The following is a 14,633-nucleotide window of genomic DNA, read 5'->3' on the forward strand; positions in this document are numbered from 1 at the left end:
AACAAGGCTCAAGATGTGACAGCGGAAAGGAGAGGTTTCTCAACCAATCAACAGATTTCACTAATTGTTGGCATTTGGGTGAGGTTCACAGCCCAGCCTGTGGCAGAAAGGTGAATGGCAGGCCACGACTTCAGGATTTCCTAGCTGATCTGTGTTTGCTAAGTCCTGTAGTTGTGCTCAGATTCAGAGGGAAACAAAAGTGAACACTAAAAGTCTACTGTCAATATTTTTGTAAATTTCTAGCCATTGGTATCGATGCCTAATACATTTTGAACACCTGTTCTTGAGTTCATTATCACTGGCTTCGCCTGGAAGCACACCCCTCAATCCCTGGAAACCTGAGTTTGCCTTTACTCTGCTCACTGAAGGTAATGGGCCAGCGTGCAAATTAGAGCCCTTGATACTTAGGCTTACTGGGTGTTATGAGCTGTGAATTGATTGCCTTGATTTTGCTAGGTAAATAAAATAAATGCTCCATTAGAAAGTTCCATAAGAAATAATGTGTGGGTCAAGTTTATTAAACAGAAAACAGACAGTAGTATTTACGTGGCACCTTTAACATAGGAAATTATCCCAAAGTGCCTGACAGAGATAAAATCAAAAATCAATGTCAATCGAAAGAATGCAAACAACTTTAATTTTAATAGCATCTTTAATGTAGCAAAATGCCTCAAGGTGCTTCAGGGGAAGGTTATCTGAATCATATGACGAGGTAGTAGGACAGGTGGTTTTCGAGGAGGGGTGGAGTTTGAGAGAGAAAAGAGCTTAGAGTCCAGGCAGCTGAATGTTGGAGCACTGTAAACATATGTGTGAGAGTTGGAGGAGTGCATAGATTCTGAAGGATTGTAGAATTTTTTTTTCGGGGGGGGCAGATGTTTAGGAATGTAGGCATTTGAAAACAAGAATGAGAATTTGAAAGTGGAGGCTTTGTTGGATCAGGAGCCAATGTAGGTAAGTGAACACAGGAGTGGGAGGTAAACAGGACTTGATGCAAGTTAGGATGGGGGCTGCAGCCATTTGGATGTGTATAATTTTATGCAGGGTTGAAGCTAGGAGACTGCCAGGAGAGCAGTGTAATAGTCAAGTCCAGAAGGAACAAAGCTATGGGGGGCTGATGGTTTCAGTAGAAACTGTGCTTAAAATGGGAGGAGTGTTAAAGACATGGCCTTGGTGATGGAGACCATATGGGGTCAGCAGTTTCAGGGTCAAATAGGATGTCAAGGAAGGTTTAGCCTCAGACGTACAGGTACTAGGGATAGGAATGGAGGGGTGATCAGAACGTTGGTTAGGTAGGTTTATTAAAAAAGTGAGGGAGGTGCAGAGCTTTGAACCATGGATAATATTTACAGTATCTATAAATATGACTGCATTTGAAATGTAATGCGCTGACCCGCAATAAAACAGCTTCATAAAATACAATTATTTTTTTATGCGGCTATTTATTACTATGAAGTCTCTAATTAGCCTTGCACTCCTGATGTGCTTGGACTAATAGTACAGGTTGATAAATATAAACCCACAAACAGAAATTCCTGAAGATGTGGTGACTCGCTGACCTGGTATAAAGAGAACACAGATGGGGATTGTGGGGAGCATTTGTGTGGCCCAAGTGTGTGTGTGTGTGTGGGGAGGCGGGGGTGGGGGGGGGGGCTGGTGGTGGTGGCGGCGGTGGTGGTGGTAGTGGTGGTAAACCAGATAAACATTGGTTCAGGGAAATAATGTTTAGCACATTTTGAAGCTCAACATTTGTGACCACAAGAAATTTATGCTTAACCAGACAGCTATAAGGGACAGCAGGGATCTCCCAGAATTTCTGATAAAAGATCATACAATGTCAAATGCGAACTCTACTCTTTCCACAGACTCTCGCTTTCAGCATTTTTGGTTTTCATTACAGCTATCAGGGACATTCCTATGGGCAGAATATAAATAAAGGCTTTGTATATCATAGTTAGTAGCATAGTGAACTCGCATTGTTCCATAGGAACAATCTATTAATGCTTTTAGCATACCAGATTATTATATTGTCTAATTGATGATTGACGAGTTGGTTAACAGCCCTGAAATTTAACCCTGTCTATACTATTTCAAAATAATCCATCATAAACAAAAATGCTTCAGTTATTCACAATGACTAAATTGAGCTATTTTTAAAGAAATGCAAAACGTATGCAGGAAGATTTGCAGCTATTTTGTGCATTTCTTGAAACATTTGACACATAATAAATAATGCTGAAATAATTTTTGTCTGTGAAATACGAATGTAGTGGGCACTTTGCAAGATTCCACAAAAGCATATTGGTGATTGACTCAGTAACACTTTTGGTGGTGTATATAGAGAACGCAGTTTAGCCAGGACACTCTGCTGTTTGCCTGGTGTCATGGGATATTAACATCCACCTGAACTCCTGAGTGAGGCAAACAGAGCTCAATTTATTGTTTGGTCCGATAGACAACACCTTTGATAATGCAGTTCTCCTTCAGCATGCCACGGAGTGTCACTCTTGATAATGTGCTCAAGAGCTAAATTGGATCTTCAACCCACAATCTGCTGACTTAGAGCTGAGAGTGTTACCAATTGAATCAAACTAATACGCTCACACGCATGGTGAATAATAAAAAAAAGGACCTTGAGTTCTTAGATCACCAATACAAAACTTCTGTCTAGACAACAAAGATTTTAACAATGACAGAAATAGCATTCATTTAAGATGACTAAACTTATGCCAATGATCAATCAAAAAAAATCTTTGTCAAGAAGGTAGTTCGTAAGGGAAAAACTTGTGTTTACCTGTTCCAGACCTTCCTCCTTCAGACTTATAATATCCAAATTGAAATCTTTCCGCAGACCATCAGTTTTATTGAAGGTGATGCATCCAGTCAGGCCATCCCACTGAGTCTAAGGGGCAACATTGCAAAGGTAGTCGGTCTCACTTCATTTACCACCAGACTGAACAACAGGGTTAGCCAATCATTTATATGCACCGTTTGTACAGTGCATAGATCTCCAAGTCAGTATCGGTTTACACTTCAATGGGCACAGAGGGGTACATTTTAAAACTTAGCCCTCACAGTTCAGATATTCATGCCAGGAGTGCAAATAAGCAACTGGGGGCCCTCAGGTTAGCTCACTCAATGTGTGCCTGGCTCAATTTTCCAGACATCAATATTTACCCAGAGCACAAAATCATTCAAATAATTGCCTGGAATGTTCTATGCAGTAGTCATTATCATTCCCTTTATTCCGGAATATTCAAGTGTTTTCTGTTTTTCAACTCTTATTAACCTATTTTGCCACAAGGAAAGACTCGGAAAACAAAAGCTTTCATCTCAAATGGAACAGAAATAAATGTGTTGAAAAGAGATTTTACTGGCACTGGTGTACATTATTTCAATGGCCATTAACCCCTTCACCAGCACAAATTAGATAGAGGACTGAACAGAACACATTCTCCATAATATTAACCTATAATTAAGGTTTGAATGCCAGTCACATAAATCAACACAAAATGCCCATAGCACCAATACCAAATCACCCAGGCTGCCAAATAGTTTAAGTCATTACTGAAAAGTAAATTACTCTTTAACGTGGGACACTGAATATCTTCCTCCTTTTTCACAATAAAAAATTCTTATTCAGATTTTGAGTGTTACAAATAATTTTAAATTCAGCCAATAAAGACAATTAAGAAATTGAAGATGTCAAATCCAGATCAAGTCCTGAAATCATTGCATTGAATATATTTTATAATATTGTGCTGTAATCCCTAACTAATTGCGGCACTAAATAATGCTATATTCTTTTGGTAAGTCACAAGATTCTAAAGTAAGATATTCCTTGCATTCTGCCATCCCAAGGTGTGTATGATAATGCTTTTTTACAAATATTCAGCAAAATGCCTTTGGATCATTCCTAGGTACCTTGGATTATGTTACTTCACCCATTGCAGCAATGAAGCAGGTTAGCTGCACCATTTTATCAAATGGCTTACACAGCAATAACCCCACTGGGGGCGGGATTTTCCAAAAAAATCGACTGTTGTCATTTTGGGCAATACCAGTGCATATTGCGTCGGCATGTCCGACAAGGGTGGTGGTGGATGGAAAATTTTCGGACTGGAGGCAGGTTGCTAGCGAAGTGCCACAGGGATCAGTGCTTGGTCCTCTGCTCTTTGTGATTTTTATTATTGACTTAGAGGAGGGGGCTGAAGAGTGGATCAGTAAATTTGCTGATGACACCAAGATTGGTGGAGTAGTGGATGAGGTGGAGGGCTGTTGTAGGCTGCAAAGAGACATAGATAGGATGCAAAGCTGGGCTAAAAAATGGCAAATGGAGTTTAACCCTGATAAATGTGAGATGATTCATTTTGGTAGGACTAATTTAAATGTGGATTACAGGGTCAAAGGTAGGGTTCTGAAAACTGTGGAGGAACAGAGAGATCTTGGGGTCCATATCCACAGATCTCTAAAGGTTGCCACTCAAGTGGATAGAGCTGTGAAGAAGGCCTATAGTGTGTTAGCTTTTATTAATAGGGGGTTTGAGTTTAAGAGCCGTGGGGTTATGCTGCAACTGCACAGGACCTTGGTGAGACCACATTTGGAATATTGTGTGCAGTTCTGGTCACCTCACTATAAGAAGGATGTGGAAGCGCTGGAAAGAGTGCAGAGGAGATTTACCAGGATGCTGCCTGGTTTGGAGGGTAGGTCTTATGAGGAAAGGTTGAGGGAGCTAGGGCTGTTCTCTCTGGAGTGGAGGAGGCTGAGGGGAGACTTAATAGAGGTTTATAAAATGATGAAGGGGATAGATAGAGTGAACGTTCAAAGACTATTTCCTCGGGTGGATGGAGCTATTACAAGGGGGCATAACTATAGGGTTCATGGTGGGAGATATAGGAAGGATATCAGAGGTAGGTTCTTTACGCAGAGAGTGGTTGGGGTGTGGAATGGACTGCCTGCAGTGATAGTGGAGTCAGACACTTAAGGAACATTTAAGCGGTTATTGGATAGGCACATGGAGCACACCAGGATGATAGAGAGTGGGATAGCTTGATCTTGGTTTCAGATAAAGCTCGGCATAACATTGTGGGCCGAAGGGCCTGTTCTGTGCTGTACTGTTCTGTGCTATGCTCTATGAATAGTATCGTGATTTTCCCGCACTTATTCATTCTTTGGGAGGGGGTGAGTTTTGTACTAGTTTGAAGATGGGTGAAGGCTAAACAGGCTGGCAAGCCTGGCTTCACAGAGATCAGGCTCTATTTTTAAAGGGCACCCTAACCTCAGAGTGAAATTGAAGATCCCCCTCCCCGCCTTGGACATTGGGATCCGTCCCCCCCATTAATGGCATGTTTCTCCACCTCTGCCAACATAGATCACTGGCCTGATCTGCCCTCCCACACCACCGAATGTAGATTGCTGGCATCGAGGGATTGGGGCCCTCCAAATGGGTTCCCCTTCAGGCCCTGTTCCCTTGGCAGGTTGGCATTGCCAGGGTAATGGGGGCAGTGCCAGGGCACTACCCAGCCATGTCCCCCTCCACCCAGGGGCTTCAATGGCTTCTGAGCCCCCCGACTGGTCTCTGTTTGTGGAGGCCAGAAATGGTTCATGCCAGGCTCCTGCTGCACCCGGGGGTCTGAGAATCCCAAGAGCTGAGAGATTCTGGCTTGAAACTGACGAGGAATATACTTAAACACATATTTACATATGCTAATCCTGTTCTTGCCCTCGCTGGGTGGGAACTAGATTAATCTGGGCACGGGGGCTGGGAGAATCCCAAAGGGAGGTCTTGTTGGCAGTTCCCCCATGTGGAATTCTCTGCCCTCAGCGCAATCTGCACCTGAGTGCGTGGGGTGAGGGAATCGCCCCCTGAGTGTCACTCAGCTGAAACATGACAATGTACAAAACTTGCTTGAGAAATTTTTGTTTTATCAACTTAATTTGTTGCTTGCTTCCTAAAATCTCTCCTTCCAGTTACTTACATTGGAAAGTATTTATTGTTTTGTATCATCTCCCAATAGATTTGGTTAAGAGACAAGTGAAAGCCGATGGAAAGGAAAATTGGGAAGAATCATAGAATCATAGAAACCCTACAGTGCAGAAGGAGGCCATTCGGCCCATCGAATCTGCACCGACCACAATCCTACCCAGGCCCTATCCCCACATATTTACCCACTAATCCCTCTAACCTACACATCTCAGGACTCTAAGGGGCATTTTTTTTTTTAACCTGGCCAATCAACCTAACCCGCACATCTTTGGACTGTGGGAGGAAACCGAAGCACCCGAGGAAACCCACGCAGACACGAGGAGAATGTGCAAACTCCACACAGACAGTGACCCGAGCTGGGAATCGAACCCGGGACCCTGGAGCTGTGAAGCAGCAGTGCTAACCACTGTGCTACCGTGCCGCCCCATAAGGAAACATAACCTGTGGTATTTTGGCATGTTGGCAAACCACGATAGCAGCATCAGCAGTACTTTATTTTAAATAGGTGTGGCATGGTGGCGCAGTGGTTAGCACTGCTGTCTCACAGCATCAGGGACCAGGGTTCGATTCTGGCCTTGAGTGACTGCCTTGTGTGGAGTTTGCACGTTCTCCCTGTATCTGCTTGGGTTTTCTCCGGGTGCTCCGGTTTCCTCCCACAGTCCAAAGAAGTGCAAGTTAAGTTGATTGGCCATGCTAAATTAATCCTTAGTGTCAGGGGGACTAGCAGGGTAAATACATGGCGTTAGGGAGATAGGGCCTGGATGGGATTGTTGTCAGTGCAGGCTCGATGGGCCGAATGGCCTCCTTCTGCACTGTAGGGATTACATGATTCTATGATTCTTCTAGGTGAGTAAGTTAATAATCTTGGACCTGTATTTATTTCTCTAAGTATTAGAAGGTATACCAATATTAACCCTGGAGTTCTGCGACAGTTACTACTCAAACATGTACACTGAGGTGAAAATATATGGGCACAAAAAAAATACTGGAGATAAATAGTTTACTTGCCTCTTTGATGAGTTTCATAAACCTGGCTCCAAAACGCCATGGCTTGTGCCGGTGACACTGCAAAGAGCTGACTGTCATTTGAAATGCTTTTCGGAAAGCGATAGACACCACGTACACTGCATCATACATCAGAGCTGCATCTGTCTGCCAGAAATATCAAACCAACATTTCAGTGGCTCGTATGAATTAAAGAGTCAATGTTGGATTTAAAGATATAATCAAAACACAGAGATAGTTAAAGGCAATTGACTCTGATTGTACATATAATTTAGATGTTCCTTTATTGTATGAGAAATACATTCTTAATGTTATATATATTATATATATTTTTAAAATGTTATATATTCTTATTATATCCTTATCACTATTCTACATTTCAAAGTAATTCACTTTAGGTTTTCTATCATCACATTACACATATCAAACATACAGCCACTCTATCAGTTTTAGTAGGATAACAAGTTCATGATGACTGGAGGATATACAATGGGAAATGACGGGACAACGGGAATCAGGGGAAAACACTCTACTGGTTGGTGCAAAGCATGATGATTATGGTTGCTCGCGACCAATCAACTTAGCCCCAGTACATCACTGCAATGGTACCTCTGGGCAGTGTCCTAGGCTTAACTATCTTTAGCTGCTTCATCAATGACCACCCCACATCCTCTATTATAAGGTCAGAAGTGGAAATGTTCACTTATGATTGCACAGTATTAAGTATCATTTGCAAGTGGTTAATCAGTTGAAGCAATCAGCATCGATTTACAGCAAGACCTGGACAATACCCAGGTTTGGACTGATAAGTGGCAAGTAACATTTATCCCACAGGAGTGCCAGGCAATGACCATCTCCAACAAGAAAGAATCTACCCATTTGCAATTGACATTCAAAGGCATTACCATCACTGAATCCTCCACTATCAACATCCTGGTAATTACCATTGACCAGAAATTGAACTACATCTACCGGATAAATACTATGATGATAAGAACAGGTCCGAGGTTGCGAATCTTATGGTAAGTAACTTACCTCCGCAATCCCAAAAGCCTTTCCAGCGTCTCCAAAGGCAAAATCAGGCATATGATGGAATACTTCCCACTTTCCTGGATGAGTGCAGGTCCAACAACACTCAAGAAGCTCAACTCTGTCCATGGCAAAGCAGTCCACTTTATTGGTTCCCCATCCACTACCTTTAATATTCACTCCCTCCATCACCAAAGCACAGTGGCAGCAATGTACCATCTACAAGATGCATTGAAGTAACTCATGAATGCTCCTTCAACAGCACTTTTCAAACTCATGACCTCTACCACCTAGAATGACCAGGACAGCAAGCGTGGCAACAGCACCACTGTAAGTTCCACTCCAAACCACACACCATCCTGAGATGGAATTGTATTGCTATTCATTCACTGTCCCTGGCTCTAAATCTTGGAACTCTCTTCCTAACAGCACAGTAGATGTACCTATACACCTGGTTCATGAAAGCAGGTCACCACTATCATCTCAAGGGAATTTAGAAATGTGCAACAAATGCTGGCGTAGCTAGTGATGCTCACATCCCATGGGAGGATCTAAAAAGTTTAATTTGTAAGTTGTTCTGTAATGTACAAATAATGTAAAAGATTTACTGAAAGGTGAGTGATAGCAGCTCTTTCACAAATATTCAACACATTAGAACACCCACTTTGCCAATGAGATATTCTGCTAACCTTAGCATCAGTGCTGCTAGCACTGTGAAACCTGGACGATTTAGCCTTGCTGCTGACCATAGTCTATAATTATAAGTGGTCAAGTTATCATTTTTTGAACATTCTTGTGAAGTTTGTACTCATCAATGTGAGGGATGCTGGGAGACAGAGCACCTTCTCATTTCCAGACCCTCTTATCAGCACGAACCACTTGAGAATCGGGAAGGATGGTAAGATGCAGAGTGAAATTTCCTCTACTCTGCACCAGTGACGTTATTTAAATACATGTAAAAGAGAGCTCTCTATTGCATCAGTGTGGCATTTCCCCATTTCCCACACATTGAAGTTATTCATCAAGAAGTCCAAGATGAAGTATTGAAATGCCGGCTGCAGAGGTAAGCTCTCTATACTGTGGGCATCATTATGACTTGAGTATCCCTCACCATAACACTTGGAATTCTTCCATTCCCATGAATTCTCCCATGCCACTGCTACTGTTGGGTTCAATGGCAAGGGTATGGGCAGCGCCGGGCAGATTTCAGCATGTGTTACGCCAGCGTGATGCCCATCACGGCTGATCGGGAAACCCGCTGGTGGCTGGTGTGAAACTGATTTGCATTCCTCTAATGGGATGCAGATGAAGTCCTGACAGGGAGCTTCCTCCCATACCCGATTCTCTGTGATAACGGCAGGAAAACAGACCGGTCCAGAGCACATTTGGAATAATGTGATGTGAAGAAGTTGGGATTTTCCGAAGGAATGCTTGGAGCTGCTTCTGGAGTTTGGGATGGAGGTCGCCAGTGACCCCAGAACACCACACAGTGAGTGGAGGGAAGATCTATCAGGTGGATCTTCCAGCTTCAGTACCATCGAGGAGGTCCATCTTCCAGCATCAGAGTGTTCCTGGAAATCTATTTTATGTTTCAGGGGGCCCATCTTCTTTCTTCGATGGTGGTTGAGTGATGTTGGGCAGCTTTTCAAAATGGCACCCACATATCATAGAATCTTACAGTGCAGAAGGAGGCTATTTGGCCCATTGAGTCTGCACTGACCACAATCCCACCCAGGCACTATCCCCATAACCCCATGCATTTAGTCTAGCTAGTCCCCTTGACATTACGAGGCAATTCAGCATGGCCAATCAGCCTAACCTGCACATCTTTGGACTGTGGGAGGAAACCAGAGCACCCGGAAGAAACCCACACAGACACGGGGAGAATGTGCAGATTCCATACAGGCAGTGACCCAAACCGGGAATCAAACCGGATCACTGGTGTCGTGAGAAATATCAAACCAACATTTCAGTGGCTCGTATGAATTAAAGAGTCAATGTTGGATTGACACCCCAAATGATGGTGGGATGCATTCGATGAATACACCACTGAATACAGCACTAAAATCTTGGATGCATAATTCATGAGGTGATGCGCGACAACCAAGCACGTGGAACAAGGCTTCAGTTATTGAAGGCTTTTATTATCAAACAATGGAACTAACTAACACGAGTACACCAGTTCAGACTGAAGGGGTCCTGCCGGAGCAGAGGGTCTTATACCTCTCCTCCGGAGGCGGGGCCCCACCGGGATGTGCCATAATAACATTTACAACAGGTAAACACCCTAACCCAACAACATTATACAACCCCCACAGTGACAACACCCTAACCCAACAGTAACATAAGAACAACCCCCAGTGGTAACCAACGATGGTTCACCACATTCACCCCTCCTTTAAAAACAAAGGCCGGCGGGGTGCAAAAAACAGGTCATATATGTACAAAATTCACAAGTCCAGACGGTCTGGAGGACCACACCGTCGCTGTGATCTCCTCAACACCGGTTGCGAGACCGGAGCAGGTGCTTGCGGTGGCGTTCTCTCCAAAACAGCGTCCGGCTGTCCCCTCAAGGACTCCCGGGCCGGTTGGCCCTGGTGAGGTGATGGTGCAGGGGATCCTGGAACCTTCGGTGGTGGCGCCGATCTCCGAGTCTCAGGCAAGCTGTACATGGGAGTATAACTGTTATGCACTGGTCCCGGTGCTGACCGCGCCACGTCTGGGGAAGAAATAAGTAGTAGGGGATTCGTGACAGGGGGTATGGGAGCGACAGGAGTTGCTACGTCCCCTGCGGGCGCCAGGTCTCGAATGGAGACAGTGTCCTCTCGCCCGTCAGGATATGCCACATAGGCATACTGAGGGTTGGCGTGGAGGAGTTGGACCGGTTCGACCAAGGGGTCGGACCTGCAAGCCCTCACATGTCGCCGCAGAAGGACCGGGTCCTGGGTACGTCAACCAGGCTGGTAATGAGATCGCCGAGGACGACTTCCGAGGGAATGAGAACATCCTCTCGTGGGGAGTAGCATTGGTTGCCGTACACAGGAGGGAGCGGATAGAATGGAGCGCATTTGGAAGGACCTCCTGCCAACGGGAGACTGGAAGGCCCCTGGATTTCAGTGCCAGTAGGACAGCCTTCCAGACTGTAGCATTCTCCCTTTCCACCTGTCCGTTACCCCTAGGGTTGTAGCTCGTGGTTCTACTAGAGGCAATCCCGAATAAGAGCAGGAATTGCCTCAAGTCGTTGCTCATGAACGACGAGCCCCTGTCGCTACGAATGTAGCAGGGGTACCCGAACAGGTAAAAAGCTCACTGACTGCCTTAATGATGGTGGCAGTCGACGTGTCCGCACAGGGGACAACAAACGGGAACCGGGAGTACTCATCTATTATGTTGAGGAAATAGACGTTCCGGTCCGTTGAGGGAAGGGGGCCCTTAAAATCCACACTCAGCCTCTCGAAAGGGCGAGTGGCCTTGACCAATTGTGCCCGGTCTGGTCGATAAAAGTGCGGTTTGCATTCTGCGCAAATCCGACAGCTTCTCGTCACTGACCTGACATCCTCCACCGAGTAGGGGAGGTTGCGGGCTTTGACGAAGTGGTAGAGTCGGGTGACTCCAGGATGACACAGGTCATTGTGGAGGGCCTTCAAGCAGTCCTCCTGCATGATGGCGCATGTTCCGCGCGAGAGGGCATCCGAGGGCTCATTGAGCTTCCCTGGACAATACATAATATCGTAATTATAGGTGGAGAGCTCAATTCTCCACCGCAAGATCTTATCGTTCTTGATCTTGCCCCTCTGCGTGTTACTGAACATAAACGCCACGGATCGTTGATCCGTGATCAGAGTGAACCGCTTCCCCGCCAGGTAATGGCGCCAGTGTCTGACTGCCTCCACAATGGCCTGAGCCTCCTTCTCCACCGCTGAGTGCCGAATTTCGGGGCCTTGAAGGGTGCGGGAAAAGAACGCGACGGGCCTGCCTGCCTGGTTTAGTGTGGCGGCTAGGGCGAAATCAGATGCATCACTCTCCACCTGGAAAGGGATGGATTCATCCACCGCGTGCATCGTGGCTTTCGTAATGTCGCTTTTCAAAGCCTTGAAGGCCAATTGGGCCTCCGGCGTGAGTGGGAAGGTCGTGGACTTGATGAGCGGACGAGCTTTGTCCGCGTAGTTGGGGACCCACTGCGCATAATACGAAAAGAACCCGAGGCATCTCCTCAGTGCTTTCGTGCTAGCGGGCAAGGGAAGTTCAGTAAGGGGGCGCATACGGTCTGGATCAGGGCCAATGACCCCGTTTTCCACCACGTATCCAAGGATGGCTAACCTGCGCGTACGGAATACGCACTTCTCCCTGTTATAGGTCAGATTCAGGCGAGATGCAGTGCGCAGAAAGTGTTGGAGATTCGTGTCATGGTCCTGCTGGTCATGGCTGCAGATGGTGACGTTATCCAGGTACGGGAAGGTAGCCCGCAACCCGTTCTGGTCCACCATTCAGTCCATAGCACGCTGGAAGACCGAGACCCCATTGGTGACACCAAATGGAACCCTGAGAAAATGGTATAGACGACCATCCGCCTCAAAAGCCGTATATTGTCGGTCCTCTGGGCGGATGGGGAGTTGATGGTAGGCGGACTTAAGGTCTATGGTAGAGAACACTCGGTACTGCGCAATCTGATTGACCATATCAGAAATGCGCGGGAGAGGATACGCATCCAGCTGCGTATAACGGTTAATGGTCTGACTGTAGTCGATGACCATCCGAGGTTTGTTCCCGCTTTTGACTACCACGACCTGCGCTCTCCACGGACTAGCACTGGCCTGTATGATCCCTTCCTTGAGGAGCCGCTGAACCTCAGATCTAATAAAGATCCGGTCTTCAGTGCTGTAACGCCTACTCTTAGTAGCGATGGGCTTGCAGCCTGGTACCAGATTCTTAAATAAGGATGGTGTAGTGATTTTCAGAGTGGAAAGATTGCATGCGGGGCGCTTTGGGCAATTTGGAGGCTGCGGCTGATTCCCTACTGCCAGTGAAGGGAGTGGCCCACCGTACTGTAGGATCACACTCTTCATGTGGACCATAAAATTTAGTCCGAGGAGAATTGGCGCACAAAGGTGAGGTAACACAAGGAGCCTGTATTGCTCGTAAATTGTGCCCTGTACCTCTAGAGTTACCATACATCGTCCTTGGATCGGTACAGACCGGGACCGTGATGCCATGGAAATTGTCTGCTTGGCAGGTAGAACCCGGAGTCCACACCTTTTAGCAGTGTCAGGGTCTATGAAACTCTCGGTGCTCCCACTGTCAAACAGACAATTCACAGTACGACCATTTACCTTGATATCCATCATTGAATTCTCAAGCCTGTGGTGCTTAGTCTGGTCCAGGGAGATCGACGCCACCGTTGGCCCCTGGGCGTCACTGCATGCCGCCGATGTCGATGCTGAGGACCCCTGCTGGTCGCTCCTAGTCGTCGTGGACCATGATGGCCGCCCCCATGAATCGCACGTGGGCGAGGGCACCAAACGTAGCGACTCCTGGTGGTCATCCTCCTCCTCCGTCAGCCACGATGGCGCCGTCCTGGATTCGCACGTGGTCGGACCTCGTGGGTACTGCGACGCCGAAGGAGATTGTCTCCGCTCTGGAGGGTTACAAGCTGCACTGCCGTTTTTGGACTTCGACCTGCAAACTTTACCATAGTGGCCTTTTTTACCGCATTGGCTGCAGATTGCCGTTTTTGCCGGACACTGTTGCCGTGGATGCTTGGCCCCACTGCAAAAATAGCATCGCTGGCCGCCTGGAGCTGCCGCCGTCGTCGGATCGATATGGGAGCGCGAGCCCGCGGGGCGAGGAGGGATTTGAGCTTGCTCTTGCCACGTTGTCTCCACGTGGTCCTCGGGGTACAGCGCCAAGCTTTTCGACGCCGCTTCCAGCATCTCAGCCATCTCCATCGCTTGGGTCAAGTCGAGGTTCCCTTTCTCCAGTAACTTCAGCCGGATGTACGAGGACCCTACCCCTGCTACGAACGCGTCTCGGGCGAGGTCGTACATGTATTGTTCGGCTGATACTTCTTTACAATCGCAACCCCTGGCAAGCTGCAGGAGCTCATTGGCGTAGTCCTCCATGGTTTCGCCCGACTGCCGACGTCGTGTAGCGAGGAGGTAACGAGCGTGTATCTCGTTGGGTGGTTTCGTGTATCGTTTCTTCAAGAGCTCGACGGCCCTCGGGTAAGTGGTGGCCGCACGAATCGCGAGATAAATCGTGTCGCTTACCCTTGCGTGGAGGACTTGGAGTTTGTCGCTGTCTGTAGTAATAGCTACAGAGGCTGCCAGGTAGTCTTCGAAACACTTCCACCAGTGGTCGAAGGTGTTAGCGGCACCGACCGCACGTGGGTCCAACGCCAGACGATCTGGTTTCAAAATCTGTTCCATACTCTCTTTTTACTGCTGAGAGTTTTCTGTTTGATAATAAAATTGATGCGCGACAATCAAGCACGTGGAACAAGGCTTCAGTTATTGAAGGCTTTTATTATCAAACAATGGAACTAACTAATACGAGTACACCAGTTCAGACTGAAGGGGTCCTGCCGGAGCAGAGGGTCTTATACCTCTCCTCCGGAGGC

The 14,633-nt window shown here is 46.6% G+C and overlaps 1 protein-coding gene across 1 annotated transcript in view; it reads right to left on the bottom strand.

Moving 5' to 3' along the window:
- Nucleotides 1–14,633, bottom strand: part of LOC144506409 (glutamate receptor ionotropic, kainate 1-like) — a 367,974-nt gene that overhangs the window by 106,216 nt on the left and 247,125 nt on the right. The window contains exons 7-8 of the mRNA XM_078232482.1: nucleotides 6,992–7,135; nucleotides 2,792–2,899 (exon numbers count right to left, since the gene is read on the bottom strand). Of these exons, the coding sequence (XP_078088608.1) occupies nucleotides 2,792–2,899; nucleotides 6,992–7,135 (252 nt within the window). The remainder of the gene's footprint in view (nucleotides 1–2,791; nucleotides 2,900–6,991; nucleotides 7,136–14,633) is intronic.

This window comes from Mustelus asterias, chromosome 17 (assembly GCF_964213995.1).
Source record: "Mustelus asterias chromosome 17, sMusAst1.hap1.1, whole genome shotgun sequence".
Taxonomy (NCBI): Eukaryota; Metazoa; Chordata; class Chondrichthyes; order Carcharhiniformes; family Triakidae; genus Mustelus; species Mustelus asterias.